Source organism: Borostomias antarcticus (assembly GCF_949987555.1).
Source record: "Borostomias antarcticus genome assembly, chromosome: 8".
Lineage (NCBI taxonomy): Eukaryota > Metazoa > Chordata > Actinopteri > Stomiiformes > Stomiidae > Borostomias > Borostomias antarcticus.
The window spans coordinates 30,827,712-30,845,786 of NC_140241.1; the positions used below are offsets into that span (position 1 = coordinate 30,827,712).

Sequence of the window (18,075 nt, forward strand, 5' to 3'; positions counted from 1 at the left end):
CAAATTTATATTAATACATCCATCATAATCCCTTCTTTCACTGTAGTCATTTTCCACTTCATACTGTACATAACTCTAACCCTAAACAATGTTAAGTTGCTCAGTCAAGAAAATGACGTATGTGCACTCTCTCTGACAAGTGTCTTTCCATTTCAACGTCCTCCCAGACCTCTCAGAAGGTTCCCCAGAAGTACCGGGGCCACCGTCTGTTCGGCGTGGGGAAGGGCGTGTCGGAGGCGAGCTGGAAGGCCCTGGCCAGAGAGCTGCTCATGGAGGAGTACCTGCAGGATTACACCGGCCACAACAAGTTCTGCACCCTCTGTAGAATCACCACCAAGGTATCACTGACTCTCACTGGGCTGGGAGACTGTGGATACCTACTGAGGAGCCTACTGTGCTCATACGTGAAAATGGGATATGTTGATTATTTTATAGGATTAATATATATTTATATATTTATACATATTATTATTAAAAAAAAAAATTGCTTCAAAACTATCTTATCAAACTAAGACTGAAACTCCAGATGATGTTTCAATGTTAGATTAATGAAGATCAAAACAGAATACAGAATCAACATGTCTTGAATTTAAGCTCACCAGATGAAAGACAACTTTGCACAGGATAATATTTCACCATTCATGTGTTTCTCCCTCACAGGGTAAGACGTGGTTCAACCAAGCCCTGGACGAGAGGAAGAGAAGCCTCCTGCTGCAGCCCAACAGTGAGCTCAGTTCCTGGCCTGCGCTGAGGTACATGCCTGGGCTCTGACCCCTCATTCTAACGCTTCACTGAGGTACATGCCTGGGCTCTGACCCCTCATTCTAACGCTTCACTGAGGTACATGCCTGGGCTCTGACCCCTCATTCTAACGCTGAGGTACATGCCTGGGCTCTGACCCCTCATTCTAACGCTTCACTGAGGTACATGCCTGGGCTCTGACCCCTCATTCTAACGCTTCACTGAGGTACATGCCTGGGCTCTGACCCCTCATTCTAACGCTTCGCTGAGGTACATGCCTGGGCTCTGACCCCTCATTCTAACGCTTCACTGAGGTACATGCCTGGGCTCTGACCCCTCATTCTAACGCTTCACTGAGGTACATGCCTGGGCTCTGACCCCTCATTCTAACGCTTCACTGAGGTACATGCCTGGGCTCTGACCCCTCATTCTAACGCTTCACTGAGGTACATGCCTGGGCTCTGACCCCTCATTCTAACGCTGAGGTACATGCCTGGGCTCTGACCCCTCATTCTAACGCTTCACTGAGGTACATGCCTGGGCTCTGACCCCTCATTCTAACACTTCACTGAGGTACATGCCTGGGCTCTGACCCCTCATTCTAACGCTGAGGTACATGCCTGGGCTCTGACCCCTCATTCTAACGCTTCACTGAGGTACATGCCTGGGCTCTGACCCCTCATTCTAACGCTTCACCAGCGTGTGTTGGTCGTCCTTGATCTCAAGTATGGGATTTGATAACTGTTAAGAACACCAGCTGTTGCGGCGCATGAGTAACAGCAGATAAACATAAAAGAAATGCAATTTACCATGGCACTGAGGTGCCAAATTAGATTTTATCCTGTGACATTGGCACATAGCATGAGCCTTTCTATGGTCTCTGTAAATTCATGTTGGAAAAGTGTTGGGGAAAAAAATGTAGGCCACTTTGCATATAGGTTTCAGAAAAGGATGTTCACAATACCCGGTGTCATTCAAGATTTCCCAGTTGCTAGGAAAGGGGTATTATTTTAGATTAAAGATGTGTGTGTGGCACAGATGTTATGCCCATGGAATGTCATTTGCTTGTCAGCATCTGTGAGTTGTGTGTGTGTGTGTGTGTGTGCTTGTGTGTGTGTCAGCAGTAGTGCAGCCAAAGCGTTACACTCCCTTGTTCTGAATAAGCCCTTCAGAGTCAGCCTGGCGTCTCATTCCCACAGCTGTTTCTATTAACGAGTGTGACGGGCTAAATCTGCACCATTATATCCCCCAGACCAGGGTTTCCGTTAGCCGGTAATTACCGTTTTTTGTCCGGAAAAATCAGTTGAAGTCCGATATATTAAAATCTCTCCGCTCATAATGTCCGGACAAAAGAATTCCCCCTAATTGTATTAGGCCTACAATAGGCTAAAATTAAATTTCCATATATTATGAATCCTTTTGAATATAAAAAAACGAATAGGCCAATTCATTTTGTTCCGTTAATGTGTAGGCTATTGGCTAGTAGGCCTATGCGATGAAAACAGCAGTAAGATAAACCTGCCTATAGGCTAGCAGGCCACCATAGATAAACCTGCCTATAGGCTAGCGGGCCACCATAGATAAACCTGTCTATAGGCTAGTGGGCCACCATAGATAAACCTGCCTATGGGCTAGCGAGCCACCATAGATAAACCTGCCTATAGGCTAGTGGGCCACCATAGATAAACCTGCCTATAGGCTAGCGAGCCACCATAGATAAACCTGTCTATAGGCTAGTGGGCCACCATAGATAAACCTGTCTATAGGCTAGCAGGCCACCATAGATAAACCTGTCTATAGGCTAGCAGGCCACCATAGATAAACCTGTCTATAGGCTAGCAGGCCACCATAGATAAACCTGTCTATAGGCTAGCAGGCCACCATAGATAAACCTGTCTATAGGCTAGCAGGCCACCATAACAAGGCGAAAATGGAAAGGCCTATTAATATCGAATGGAAATTAGCCTATGCACGTTGTAAGTTCTTACACTTTATTTTCAGAGTTTTGTTCTATTTTAGCCTATCTGATAAAAAGCCGAAATTAGACTATAGGTGTAGCCTATGAATTCCAATCAGCGCAGCCGTAGGCCTTAAATTAAAATGTTACGAGAAGCCTACATGTTGCCTAACCTCTTGCACTTTTAAATACAAATGTTATATATCTAGACATGCATTGTGGCATTTCTGTATTGAGCCCAGCCCGCCTATCAGTTGTTTCTCAACAGTTATGTCCTCCTCATCCTCATAGCCTACTGCGATGTCCGTGGTTATAATGACGCTGTTTTATTGATAAAAAGGATAGGCTAAAACTGGAAAGAGAAATTAGTAAACACATATTACTGTCGCAAATCTCAAACCAATTAGCCTACATCCTCAAATCCACATACATTCATGTTCTAGCCTACAGTCGCAATTCAAAGGTGACTATTTTTGTGGCTGTGCAATTACATATAGGCCTAGCGCATGGAATCATGACAGCCTATCGCACATTTAATCATACGGATGCGAAATAAGACAATAATTGGCATATATAAGTTATACAACGGCCAATCACCGCGACAAACACCTATAATAGGCCTAATATTATATTATAATATAATGACCGGACTTTCTCCAGTTTGTCCGGAAAAGTCTAATCTTCCCGGACACATTGAACGGAAACCCTGCCCCAGACATAACAATGAGTAGGCTGTGATATCTTCCTCCCGGTTACAGAGTCCCCACCCCCCTCATAGTAGTTTATTGTGCAGAAGTCACATTATCTTGTCATAGCAGTGCTACTAATTGCTTTGTTTGTACTTTGGTTTCAGACATAACCACAACCCTGCTCCTCCCTCAACCAGTGCTGCTGGCAGACAGTCTTCACCCGTGAGCCAGGTGAGTGTCCCGTCTAATGATTGGTTTCTAATACCCATGAAAAAAGACATGGCAAAGTTGTGCCAACCCAAACACTTCCAAGATATTTATCTAAAGGGAATTTGTTTTACCTTGAGAATGATTGTCTTTCCAGAGCAATCTGACAGCGGCCTATTCAAGGCAGGTGAGCAGTAAACCTTACCAGAGGTCGGATATCTCAGCTGGAAGGTATGATTGCTCATTTACACAAGTCATTCACCATGTTCACCAAATCAGTGTATCTGCAAGTTCAAAGAAAATGTACTCCAATCCAGTTCTCCATCTTGGAAAACCTCAGAAATAATTAGAATATTCCAAAGGTGATTTTAGATTAAACATTTGCCTTTTGTCTCTGTTTAAGGTCTCCAGCTAAGTTGTTGACCCAGGTGTCCAGACCTCAGCCACCTCCTGTGTCTCCCAGGGAACTGCAACTGCAGGTGGGATCTCAACAGCAGAGATTACAACCCAATTTAAGATCTGAATCTGTGTCTATGTTCAACAAACTATAGCTAGCCTATGTAAGTGCGTGCAGCGCTGGTCATTGTTCTAGTCCTAGTAGTCTTACCCTAAATTAGTTAATTAGTGGTGGAGATAAACTCTATCATCATGCCCATTATTATGCCTGAAGGGCATCTATATCTCTATCAGTGCACCGTCTTCAGGTTTAACAATGGTGAATGAAACATTCACAGTTGATAACTGTCCTTTCTAGTGAATGTGTGATCTTTGCCTCCACAGACAGAGTTGTATGGCAAACTATTGGCTGAACGTCAGAAGATGGCGAGCGAGAAGGATATCCCACCAGCCATCCTGGCCACCAACAAGATTCTCCTGGACATGGCAAAGATCAGGTGTGTTGATGTTGAGCACTGTGTCCCTCTTTAAAGCTACTGTCATGTCCAGTCACAGCACTGCGTGCCACCTGTCTGTGTGAGGACTGGTCTAGTAGAAGTACAGTAGGAGTATTGTCTGTGTATGAGGACTGGTCTAGTAGAAGTACAGTAGGAGTATTGTCTGTGTATGAGGACTGGTCTAGTAGAAGTACAGTAGGAGTATTGTCTGTGTATGAGGACTGGTCTAGTAGAAGTACAGTAGGAGTATTGTCTGTGTATGAGGACTGGTCTAGTAGAAGTACAGTAGGAGTATTGTCTGTGTATGAGGACTGGTCTAGTAGAAGTACAGTAGGAGTATTGTCTGTGTATGAGGACTGGTCTAGTAGAAGTACAGTAGGAGTATTGTCTGTGTATGAGGACTGGTCTAGTAGAAGTACAGTAGGAGTATTGTCTGTGTATGAGGACTGGTCTAGTAGAAGTACAGTAGGAGTATTGTCTGTGTATGAGGACTGGTCTAGTAGAAGTACAGTAGGAGTATTGTCTGTGTATGAGGACTGGTCTAGTAGAAGTACAGTAGGAGTATTGTCTGTGTATGAGGACTGGTCTAGTAGAAGTACAGTAGGAGTATTGTCTGTGTACGAGGACTGGTCTAGTAGAAGTACAGTAGGAGTATTGTCTGTGTACGAGGACTGGTCTAGTAGAAGTACAGTAGGAGTATTGTCTGTGTATGAGGACTGGTCTAGTAGAAGTACAGTAGGAGTATTGTCTGTGTATGAGGACTGGTCGTAGTACAGTAGGAGTATTGTCTGTATGAGGACTGGTCTAGTAGAAGTACAGTAGGAGTATTGTCTGTGTGAGGACTGGTCTAGTAGAAGTACAGTAGGAGTATTGTCTGTGTATGAGGACTGGTCTAGTAGAAGTACAGAAGGAGTATTGTCTGTATGAGGACTGGTCTAGTAGAAGTACAGTAGGAGTATTGTCTGTATGAGGACTAGTCTAGTAGAAGTACAGTAGGAGTATTGTCTGTGTGTGAGGACTGGTCTAGTAGAAGTACAGTAGGAGTATTGTCTGTGTATGAGGACTGGTCTAGTAGAAGTACAGTAGGAGTATTGTCTGTATGAGGACTGGTCTAGTAGAAGTACAGTAGGAGTATTGGAACTTCTAAGTAGGTGAGGGTTACTTTGGGAGTGACTCGAAGTAACTCAGGAACTATTACAGGAACTATTACAGTACATCTGCCACAAGCTCACATTTGGACATTATTGATGGCATTTTCGGTGCTTTTATCCGGCACTTTTAACCTTGTTGATTTCTTCCATAATAGGACAACTCATGCTCAAAAGGCCGGAGTGTTCCTCAGAAATGTGTGCAGTTTGCTGATGGCCTGACATGATCTCTTGCTGTTCTTAGGCCATGCACTGTGTCCAGTCTGAAACTGGTGGACGGAGTGTCCGAGGCGAAGTCCAACATGCTGGCACCGCTCCTCAGAACCATAGCAAGCTTCTCTGAGGAGCACCAGCTGAAGGTGAGGCCATGAAGTGTGATCTGGGACTGAGACAAACTGATCAGAACAGTTGGCTTTGTGTATGGTAATTCTAAATGAAATCATGGTACTGTACATTTAAAATCCCTTTGATGTCCATTGCTGTTTAGTTTGTTAAATTGTCATACAAGATGTCAATGTCATTTTATTTATATAGCACCATTCATTTTTAACGCACTGAATGGAACTAACGAGTTTTGTGTTTGTCTACTGATTTATGTTTTTTCAATTTGCTATGGTACACTTCCTATTCAAATTTGGCTTCCACGCTTTTGGTCCTATATCACTATATTGTACATTACACATTCTTTGTAGGCCATAAACAAATACTAAATAAGACATGTACAAGTACTTACAGTACAATGTACAATACTTAGCTGTGTGAAAAATGTCCCCACTTCCTGCCTTCCTTGAGGTACCAATCTCAGCGGAAAGTTGGCCAAAGCAAATCATCAACTACAGTAAACAGCTTACACCAACATGGTCTCCTCAGATCCGGAAACACTGCCAGTATTGAAGGGAGAAACAGCATTTTTAATTCAGAATAACATCCAACAAAATGGCCATTTCTAAACAGCGTTGTCCACTCTGTGTGCAGGCGGAGGGTTCATCTGCAGCCCCAGGATCAGAGGGTCCACCAGCGAGGGCCCGACCCTCCTCTCTACCGGACAGCGTTGACATGACCTACCGACTCTTCCAGGAGCAGGGCAAGAGCATGGTCAGTGTGCCGGTCAGTCCGGCGTGTGTGTGGACGGGGGGCAGTCTGTTTTAAGTCGCTCTCACTGATGTGTGTTTCATGCGACTGGTTATATTCAAAGTTGACAAGTGAATCTTCTATTCCCTTTGGGGACCTTTCTTTCTGCTTCATTTTGTGTCATAGTTCACAACTTTAGTCCTTCTTAGCCCTGTTCTATAGTATGACATGGACCTAATCAGATAGCCCTGACTGATGCCTTCTCTAGGCATCTAGATGTATTGTAGTAGATGGTAAATGGACTGCACTTATATACTGTAGCACTTTTCCACCTTAGCAGCACTCAGCGCTTTACAATGGCCTCTCATTCACCCATTCACACACACACTCACACACCAATGGCGGTAGCTGTTAGCAAGGTGCTAACCTGCTCATTGGGAGCAATTTGGGGTTAGGTGTCTTACTCAAGGACACTGTGGACAGTCGTAGCTGGGATTCGAACCACTGACCCTTCGATCATTGAACGACCCGCTCTACCAACTGAGCTACAGCCGCCCTTGTGATTATTCTACCCATTATTTCGGTTCGCTCAGCTTCACAGATAACAAATAATAACCTGACAAGATGTGTGTGCGTGTGTGTGTGTGCGTGTGCGTGCGTGTGTGTGTGTGCGTGTGTGTGTGTGTGTGTGTGTGTGTGCGTGTGTGTGTATGTGCGTGCGTGCGTGCGTGCGTGCGTGTGTGTGTGTGTGTGTGCGTGTGTGTGTATGTGCGTGCGTGTGTGCGTGCGTGCGTGCGTGCGTGTGTGTGTGTGCGTGCGCGTGTGTGTGTGTGCGTGCGTCTTCAGAGGCAGGTGTGTGATGCCCGCACCCTGCCCACCGGTACGGTGGAGGCTCACCTCCTGCAGGCGTTCAGGGCTGACCACCCTCTGGACACGGAGCGAGCCGGTCTCACGTCCCCCATACGAGCTGCCATCACGTCCATCATCCAGGCGGCCCCCATCAGCTCCGGTACGCAAACGCAACTGTCTACAAATAGTTAATCATATTTACTTATTGCCCCGAATGAAATGTCTATAATAACATCAGTATTTTACATAGACAGGGTAGCTTCCTATATTTACAAAATGTCCATCTGTCCTCCAGACCTCAGTGACATGAAGGCCATCCAAGCCAGGGTCCCTGAGGACATCAGCCCCTTCCTGCTCCAGCTCACTGTGGCTGTGCTGCAGAGGGAGGGCGTTCCCACAGCTCCCCCTGGTGGCCCCTCCGGCCTGCAGCAGCGCAGACCTGCAGCTCCTCCAGCGCAGCGGCAGATCGCCTGGATAGAGCCGGAGGTAAGAGCGCACGGCAGCACTGTTGCCATGGTGATTATGCTTATGTTATTCGTCTACATGTCTAATGTTTGTTATTGTTTGTCGTGTCTTGTCTTTGTGGACCCCGGAGAGAAATATCGACCGCTAAGGGAGTCAACGAACGTGAATCCAGATATAGATAATAATAAAAACCATGCTCTATATACAGTGTTCTCCATAAGCATAAGAGCTTCAGGGGAGCCGTGAAATGAAAGCAGAAAGTACAAAAATACTAGAGTATAGAAGTTTACAGTCAGGAGCCATGAGTACCGTAGGCTATCTGGCTTTCTTATTTAGATGTTCCTTGCTTCCCTCTCACCAGGACAGAGTCTGGGTCATAATGGCCTGGGGCGCAGTGAACCAGCAAGTAGGCCAGTGAGAAATTTGAATAGGTATACTAGTATATACTAGTATATTTTCTGTATTTCTAGTATTTTCTGACACGGGTAAAAAGGCCAGGCCTCAATATTGTAAAGACAAAGGGTGATGGTTTGGCTCTTCGGCGTCTCAGTAAGGAGGGAGGGAGGGAGGGAGGGAGGGAGGGAGGGAGGGAGGGAGGGAGGGAGGGAGGGAGGGGGAGAGAGAGAGAGAGAGAGAGAGAGAGAGAGGGATCAAGATAATCTGGTGGTGTGGGCATTTTACGATAATGAGACGCGGGGGGTGAGAAGGGCTCATATGATGGTGATCAGAATGTCTCTCTGTTGTGAGTGGTCTCTGTGTGAAAGCTAGCTGCTGCATCGAGGAGCTGAGCTGTAACTTTACTTCTGCTTGATTATGCATTAAGCATCTGTAAGACAAAGGAGCGCTCCAACCCGCGTTAGATCTTCATTCATCAAGAGATCTTCAGTGTGTGTGATTGGTTTAAGCAGAGTTCATTTTATTGTTGGTACAGACAATGCAGAGCCAACGAACAGAGTCAATACAACCAGGCCAGGTCAAGCCTGGCTTATGTGCGTAGCTGGCTTGTTTCTGTTCAGGACTGGTAGGATGGAAGCTAGTCACATCTAAGCAGCTCAGTATTTGGAGTTGCAGCCCCCCTCCCTGGCTGATGCCCCTTTCAGGTACTTGGTCTCCTGCTGCAGTGCCTCCTCAGTGGTTCCCTTGTGACTGGGTTTTTCCACGTAGCCCCTAAGAGGGATAAAGAAGATATTAGCTCAGAAACACATTTCTAGAGACTACTGCCTCTTGTGGTGCCAACAGAGAAATGTAGGTCAACATTGACCGGAGGGAGGGAGGGAGGGAGGGAGTGACAACCCAACAAACGCTATCTGTGGTGCTGGCTTACAGCCATGCACAAAAACACCTGGTTACACTAGCTATACCATATAATGGCCCCCTTTGAAAACCCACACACTTTTTAATTAAGGCAGCTCACCTTAGTACAGGATGTGTTTCACCTAAACACAAATGCATATTAGCGACCGTATTTGCCTATTTGTGTGATTGCTTTTGTCGACTTTGGTATAACACTCGTTTATTCACTGGATAGGATTAGGGAGATGGAAACGATGATTTGCTATAGGCCTGGTTGTATTATGCTTGCATCACCAATAGGGGGCGCCAAGACTCCATACGCTCATAAACTGCTGTGTCTCCACAGTGATGAATCTGTCCTTCATTTCTAGATCCATATACAGTACAGTCAGCATGTGTGTGTCACTCACGTGACGGCTCTCTCTCTCTCTCTCTCTCTCTCTCTCTCTCTCTCTCTCTCTCTCTCTCTCTCTCTCTCTCTCTCTCTCTCTCTCTCTCTCTCTCTGGCCATGTCAGTAGAGAGCCTCTGTGATTGAAATACCCCGCTTTGCTGATTGAATGAATGTCAGGTAGTTTATCAATCCCAACGATGCTGAGCATGCAGAGTACCCCCGAGACGTCATTGACTACAGAGGTATCCATCATCTGGCATGGTTAAAGCCTCCATTATATCACTGATATGACCAGGCGGTCTGTATCTCTGTATTGAGCGCAGGGGGTCCTCTCATTCATGAATGTATCCTTAATAGGATTGCTGTAAGCTTCATTCATCTTAATCACGTTAGCTATGGTCAATGCTAAAAGCATGCGGTCCTTAGTACGTCATTGATGGTCGCTCACTCATTAGGGGGGGGCGTGTCGATCGCTAAACACACAAGTCAGGGGTCGCATCGCTGTACTTGCTTCACTCAGACGCCCGTCTCTCCTCTGCTATCTCTTCTTCTAACACAGATTATGTAGAATCCTCTCACAGTCACGGACGGAAGGATTCCCTCGGGATTCCTTTAATTACAACTCGAGCCGCAAAGTCATGCGTGGCTCGACTTTCTGTCTCTCTCTCCGTCTCTGTGGGGCCCGATCTCCCAGGCTGTTCTGGTCACCTTAGAAAACCTCCATTAAGGGCACAGCAGCAAGCTTGACATCAGCAGGACATCTGGTGCTGCATCGCAGGCTGATTACACAAGATCCAGCCTCAGGCCTAGCCCCAACCCTAGCTCCAGCCCTAACCCCAGCTCTAGCCCCAGCCCCAGCCCTAGCCCCAGCCCTAGCCACAACCCTAGCTCCAGCCCTAACCTCAGCCCTCTGACTGGGCCTAGTAGGCTTGTTTGATCTGTGAGACTGGGGAGTGCAGGGGAGACTGATCATCACAGTGGATGTCCTCCATCTTTGTCCCAGTAAGGATGTTGAGTCAGGTTAGAGGGAAATGTCTCATGGTAAACACTGACTCTCTGCTGACCTCTCTGCTGACCTCTCTGCTGACCTCTCTGCTGACCTCTCTGCTGACCTCTCTGCAGGACTGCTGTACATCTTAGATTTGAAAGCGATCTTCCACTCCAGTCAGGGGTGTTGTTTCATACTTGGTTATATTCAGCCATTACGATGTCCTCAGGCCTTGGTCGGTTGTTTTCGTGCAGGACGGGCCGGTGAGGAGAGTCAAGGCCCGGCCGGCCCCACAGATGAACGCAGATCCAGACGAAATGGAGATGAGTGAGGATGATATGTTCTTGGACATCGCCATGCCAGAGGTAACATTGAAATAATAATAGGGATGCACCGATGCATCGGCCGATGTTGGCCTTGTTGACTGCAATCGGCCCATCGGCAAAAAAAAAGACATTCACCGATGGTAGTGGCCGATGTTATGTCGCAACAATTACGGCTTTTTTTGTTGCAAAACGTGTCCTACCCAGCTGCAGATTCAGAGAAGATCTGTGACATAACGCCGCAAACGCACGTGTAGTTTGCTTTCAAATTAAAGTGAAATAAAAATGTTGGCCGTGTGGGCATATTTCATCATCTCAGACAAAGATATGCGCTATGCAACTTGTAAAAGTTGTTCAAGTGACATTTCAAGAGGAGGTACTACAGCCGAGGGTTTTAACATATCAAATCTAACTGGCCATTTGAAAAGCAGGCATCATTTCTTTGTTTCCCTGGCACAAAAGGGGGAATGAAAATAAAATAAACATCGGCCGGATTGTTATTTTAAGCATCGGCATCGTCCCAGAATTTTGCAATCGGTGCATCCCTAAATAATAATGTATACCCCTTTAATAATTTAACATTTCTCTAAATTGACCTTGTACATTAGAACAATGGCTATTCCCCTCAGAAACGTTTGTGGCGACCTTGTGCATTCATAGAAGACAACACAGAGAGAGAGAGACACAGCATAATGGAAGTAACAAAATGCAAGTGTACCATGACCTTCTCTCTTCCTCTGTAGGACATGGGTCCTTGCTGCAGCAGTGTGTCCTGCGTCCCCACAGACGCCCCGCCTGCTCCCAACGCCGCGCCGCAGACCAGCGCCATGAGGCTGGCATCCTGGAACTCTGAGCTACCAGACGAGGACACACAGGAGCTCTTCAACGACTCCCCTGCCAAGGTACATGTTTTTGGATTTCGACGATTTCAGAGAGAGGTTCAGGCCACACGCTGCTGTTTTTGATTGACTCTGAATGACGTGATGGTCTGGTGCAGCCTGAGGCCTATTTAGTCCTGACAATCTAAACCTCAAGCTACTTCAAAAGTATGTGTTTGTCACAAACACGTCTAGAAACCAAATCCGAATCTAAGCTCTATACCTGATAGATGAGTTTATGATGTGTATGACGAAGACACATTACATTGGAATGGTTATTTTGCCCTACTGAATGCAACCCCTCAATTAAAGAGCAGTCGTGAGTTTGACAATCAGTCAGGCAGGGAGAGATGCCCATGTTTACATATCTCCTGCCTTCAATCAACTTAATAATTGGCTCCCCCCCAAAATCCTGCCAGCCTTATACAAAAAATGACCCATTAAGCCCTTTCAAAAGCCTGGGAACACTTGACCAAGTGCAAGACATGCAATTAGCAACTCTGCCCGGCCCTGAGTGTCCAGAGCTCTCTAGATCACTCTCCTCCTGTGGCGTCTGCTCTAATGTTCTCGTCTCCACCTGTACTTGGATGGCTCTGACCTTATTAACATACACAGCAGTCTGGTCTAGGAGTGATGCGCTGAGTCCATTAAGTGCCATTTCCTTTCCACCCGCCTTAATGGTCTTCTCTGTCTTGGCCTCAATGAAACGTTTCCTCGTTGTGACATGGCACTGACAAACTATTTGCTTGTGGTCATTCTGCTGTCTAGGGCAGGTTTACACTAGAAACACTCTGTGGTGAGATACTGTTCTGTACATTAGCCCCGCTGGCAACGTGTAAAAACTATCAGGTGCAACTCTATTTAACTGTGCATCGACTTCTTTACTGCTAGTTGAGTATCTATAGAACATTTATAGGCCCTCAAAATGAAGTGTTGCTGCCTTTCCACTCTTTATTCGTTATCATACAAAGTCTCCAGTCGTTGAAATTGATACTGCTGATTGTGTGCAACTTAATAAGTCCCTGTGTTACAGGTCATGATCTCCTGGTCCAGAATGCACCGTAAATCCACAACAATAGTAGATCTGAGGATGAGCCAGAGAGAGAGAGAGAGAGAGAGAGAAAGCCCTCGTCAGAGTTAATGCAGGGTTTATCACTATACACTGCAAATCGCTTTGTTTATTTGTGACGTTTCCCCCGAGGGGTGGTGACCCTAGGCTGCGCTAATCCTAGCTGTGTGGATCGATTGGTGTGTGGCGTGTCCCCCGTCTAATGAGATGAGCGTGTGGCGGGCTTAACCCAGAGCTGGCTTACGTTTGACCCCTGGTCTGTCTCAGACCTTGAGGTCAGCGCTCAGCATGAGCATCTGGGCCGTCTGACCGCCCTTTAATGGGCACTGGCCCTCCTGCTGTGGCCCAGACCTCTGGCCAGGTGTGGGAATAGCTAGCTACATGATGGCGGTGGCCATCTTGAATGGTGGCATTGTTTAGAGTCGCCTGGGGTTTCCCTCTGCTGTTGTAATTCTTCATTCACCCATTTCAGCCTGTTGTGTCTCAAATGGGGTTGATCATAAGGGAATGACCATTGAGGTTATTTTACCCCTTTCTCTCTCTCTCTCTCTCTCTCTCTCTCTCTCTCTCTCTCTCTTTCTCTCTCTCTGTTCCTCTACTTCCCCATCCATGCTAACCTGTGGATCAATAGGTGTGCATTAGAGCTGCTTCTAAATAGATAAACACTGAGATCCGTTCTCTCCGTCTCACTGAACTGTGGCAGAGGTCACATTTAGCACCAAAGGGATTGCAAGGCCCTAAAAAAATGCTGCCCTCAAGGAAAATTACATTTGGAGGGTCAGATAAATGACTTAGCAGGAATTGTGATGGATAGTAATCCAATGTCTTCCTACATTGCTGCAGCCGTGTGTGTGGGAGGTTAAGACTCACGTAGAAATGCACCGGGCACTTGAGGCAGGGAAACCTACAGTAGCTCCTGTTCTGTGCTGTACTTACGCAATATCTCACGAGAGGGAGTGCTGTTATATGAATATCTGCACGGCTGTGATTCGGTCGTAGGTACGAGGCCGACGAGTGCTGAAGATAATCACAGCCGATATTCAGTATAACAGCATGAGTGTGATATTGCTTTTTATACAACAGTTCTACAAGCGACATTATTTAGCTAAGAGTAATAAGCGACAACAGATTATGATTTGTTTGTTTATTAAATCATTAATTTGGCACACAAAAAGTTCCACAACGGGACTGCTGCCAAGCAACCTGAACACATTTTCCTGCACTACTCGTGGTGGGAATCTTGTTTTTGCTTTTGTTTTTCGGGGTCACGATTTGATTTTTAAACGATTTTCGATTACTGATGATTATTGATGTGATAGATTATAATTTCCAATTACTTTTCCACCATTTGACTACAGTAATCCATTAAATACACCCCAAGCAGGTGGTGGAAATATATAACATTGATTTTTCGGAATTTGTGAATCAATCAATAAATAGAGCATGGAATCGCGATTCATACATGATTCAATTCTCCCCACCACCTCTACTTGCTACTTTGTTTATGTAGGTTTGTGTACGTCTACACACTTTACCGCAGGCCAGCTGCTTTGTATGATGTACATCTATCGGTATGTTTCCATTTATTGTGCATCTAGTGAAATGAGAGTCTGTTGATCTTTGCGGTGCAGTTACAACCTAAGCATTAAGTCACATACTGGGGTAATGCTTCTGAATTTGTGCTCTACTTGGTCGGTGCCACACTGTCACCAGATTGTGTTTTGATTCAGAGATTTATCCGACCTGAGACATGTACAGTACTAGCTCTAGCAGGAGCTTCTTAGTTTGTACTGTAGTTTACTTTTCGCACATAAGACACTAATACTTTGATGTTATTTGTGTGCAGCCATGTCTCTACTTCATTCTGTCATCGAGGACTCATAGGTTTTTCAGTGAGATAAGTACAGGTGCGTCTCAGAAAATTAGAATATTGTGGAGAGTTCATAATTTTCCGTAATTTAAGTCAAAAAGTGAAACTTTCATATATTATAGATTCATTACACATGTAGTGAAATATTTCAAGGCTGATTGCCTCCATGTTGCTCCACGCTGATGCAGTAATTTGTGCAAAAGGAGCCCCCACAAGGTATTGAGTGTATAAATGAACATACTGAACACACTGTACAATCATACAGATTAAAACAAAAAAGGCTTGAAATATTTCACTTTGTGTAATGGATCTAGAATACATGAAAGTTTCACTGTTTGAATTATATTATGGAAAATAATGGACTGTTTTCACAAAATTCAAATTTTCTGAGATGCACCTGTATATTGTAGCTATTCCATTGTGTCTCGATTACCGTAGTCTGCTGATGGGTCACCTAGGTCAGACTGCTTAATCCTGTGTTTGGTTTAGAGAGCCTCGTCCTCTAATCTGTCCTGCCTGGTTCACTATGAAGCTTCAAAGCTCGAAGAATTTGTCATCATGTCATCATTACATCGTTTTTCTCGGCTGTACTCTTTGTATGATTTGAACATGCTGTTGATTGACATGCTAAGCTGTAGGTTCTAAGATGAACAGACACTTCTTATCTTTATTTTTTTTTTTTTTTACTACCTCAACTATATGGATGGAGGGAAGCCTATATTTTGTCAAAACATGGATGGTGATTTAACTTTTGCAAAAATTCAGGCGATGCATCCAAAACGTTTTAAATTACATTTTACCTTGAAGTTTGTTAACATTGTTAGCAATGCTAGTGGAGGCCAGGGAAACAGCATCCACTCTGGAAATAAAAAAGAATGCTACCTAGACAAACAAGTCAAAATCAATATGTACCTTTAGAAATGTATGAGGTTGCTCTTTTACATTTTATTGGACATTTGTTTAAGGGAAACAACACATTCCTTTTCTTAAATTATACTGAAAAAACGAATGCCTGTATTTCTAACAATCATAACAGAAGCTCACTGTCAGTTGCTAATTATCATCTCCTTGAATATGCTGAACTAACCTTTTAAAGTGTGCTTATGTCTTTATTTTTTTTATTTTTTTTTATTGAAAATATAATTTTTGGCCACTGTGTTGTTGTGCTTAGACAACTTAGAGGTCACATGGATAGTACTGTACCTTTGCCAGACTGCAATGGGCATCAATATAAATTATCCACAAAGATTATTTACATATCTTTTGACATATCAGTATACATTGTGTCTTGTTGTCATTAGAACAATGTATTGAATTTGTACTATGTTGGCACTAAGATCTATTATTCTGGGTTCTCTCACCAGAACATTATCCAGCCTTCCAAGAGGAAGTTACCAGACTGGACGGAAGTTCAGAGAGGCCCAATCGCCTCTGCAGCTACCAGAAAGACCAAGAAGAAGAAAGGACTTTTTTCCTAGTCTACCATTTTCGTGTAATGTAAAAAACACTTTTCTGTAACACTTTGTGTAACTGTATTATAAAACCATGTTTATTTGAAAGTTTTTCACTTAATGGTCATTGTATTAATTGAAAATGTATGTAGTTCAGGTATGAAGTTTGAAATTAATATTCCTGGTGTCCACATTTGCATTTAGTTGATATGCAATTGATTAGTGATCAGGTCAGTGATCAAAACAATTTCACCATAGGATGATGATCTGTGCAAGTGTACACACTTACATTACAGTCATAAAACACAACTCATTAACCAAGTGCCACTTGCTAAATTACTTAATTTAGGTGCCACTACTTTTATCACCAAAATATGTGTCCGTTTGTACTTGAGCTAAGAAATTCAAATGGTGTACATGTAACTCAGTGAAACTAGGTTCTTGTGAGTCCTTGAATAGGTAGCAAGTTGTTGCTTAATCTCACTCCCCCAGTATGAATACCGTCCCCCTGCGCTGATAAAGAGCTGTGTTTTCATTGGCGTAGTTTGTTAAAACGGTGCCTTTCCCACAAGAGACCCGGGTTCGTATCCCTGCCCTGGGTTACAGTGCATACAGGCCTTCACAAAAAGACATTTAAGGTTTAGAGATCAGGAAATAGGTCCGTACTTCCATGTGCACATTTAATCCCTGAGATTAGCGTTTCCCCAGACTCTAATGTCTGCAGAGATTAAGTGGGAGACTTGAGATTGTCATACGGTATATTGTGTTTTATCCTGTTGGGAAGAGTACTAGAGGAGTGTTTGACAAAATAATAACCGATTTATTTTCACCTTTTTGATCTTCACAAACATCTGACACGATAATTACACAATAAGTACATGTACATGCTCACATTCACGGGAATGATGCTTAGTGGTGGGTGTTCATGTGCTGGTAGTTCTGTAGAATAGATGATGTCCATTCTTTTATTCTGAGATTTTTCTTAAAGGAGTGACCTCTTTTGGAAAAATGATTGAGCTCACAATAGATATCATGTCTTGGCGTTTCTGGATTAGTGCTTTTTCACAGATTACTTCCAATCGATCATTGGTCAACTGAATTAAAGAGGGCTATGTCTGAAAAACATTTTGAAAAGGGTGCTTATCACATTCCCAGCTCACTATTCCTGGGCACAATATCCTGGGAAAAAAATAATGACCTTCATTTACAGCAGGGGTGTGCGTCTTGGCCAAAATCTATTCCAGGGTTCTCTCTGAGACTGACAAAAATAGACAGTGTTGAATCAATGATGAAGCCTTAACTTGCGCTCGGCAATGTGGCTATTATAGCGTTGGCCCTCCTTGACTGTAGCTATTCTCTCCTAGAGAGCCGAGTCAGCACCTCCTCCATTAGTCACCTACTCTCCGTCTTGGGCACAGTGGCTTTGATGCTGTCAGGTAACACAGGGAAGGGAGGGGTGTGCTCTCTTCTCCCCCAGACAGTCAATGCATCCATAAAATGAACCAGTCTTTATCTATAAAGCCTTAAGAGGAGAGCCTAGTCAATATAGGTTGTTTTATAGAGACAGGAAAACATTAAATTACTGGTCGAATGCTTTTAACTAGCGTCGGGAAGCTGCAAGGAGCACAAATGAAATTGGCATAAATGCCCTATTTTCACTCCGCCTCGTTGGCTCATTCTTATTGATGATTCTCCGCTGTGTGTCCAGGAGGACTTGTCTGCCGGCTGGATGACTCACAACTGTGGCCGTCCAGCCACATAAACCATATACTGTATATGCAGCGCAACAGT

At 44.4% G+C, this 18,075-nt stretch overlaps 1 protein-coding gene across 1 annotated transcript in view; it reads left to right on the plus strand.

Annotated features, from left to right (window-relative positions):
- wrn (WRN RecQ like helicase) overlaps positions 1 to 16,311 on the plus strand; it is a gene marked incomplete at its 3' end in the record, with an annotated part of 33,137 nt that extends 16,826 nt beyond the window's left edge. The window contains exons 23-35 of the mRNA XM_084442598.1: positions 168 to 338; positions 661 to 752; positions 3,552 to 3,618; positions 3,752 to 3,825; positions 3,998 to 4,073; positions 4,375 to 4,487; positions 5,880 to 5,994; positions 6,611 to 6,730; positions 7,553 to 7,715; positions 7,851 to 8,041; positions 10,948 to 11,058; positions 11,760 to 11,918; positions 16,198 to 16,311. Coding sequence (XP_084298724.1) covers positions 168 to 338; positions 661 to 752; positions 3,552 to 3,618; positions 3,752 to 3,825; positions 3,998 to 4,073; positions 4,375 to 4,487; positions 5,880 to 5,994; positions 6,611 to 6,730; positions 7,553 to 7,715; positions 7,851 to 8,041; positions 10,948 to 11,058; positions 11,760 to 11,918; positions 16,198 to 16,311 — 1,566 coding nt within the window. The remainder of the gene's footprint in view (positions 1 to 167; positions 339 to 660; positions 753 to 3,551; positions 3,619 to 3,751; positions 3,826 to 3,997; positions 4,074 to 4,374; positions 4,488 to 5,879; positions 5,995 to 6,610; positions 6,731 to 7,552; positions 7,716 to 7,850; positions 8,042 to 10,947; positions 11,059 to 11,759; positions 11,919 to 16,197) is intronic.
- Between the last annotated feature and the right edge of the window lie 1,764 nt (positions 16,312 to 18,075).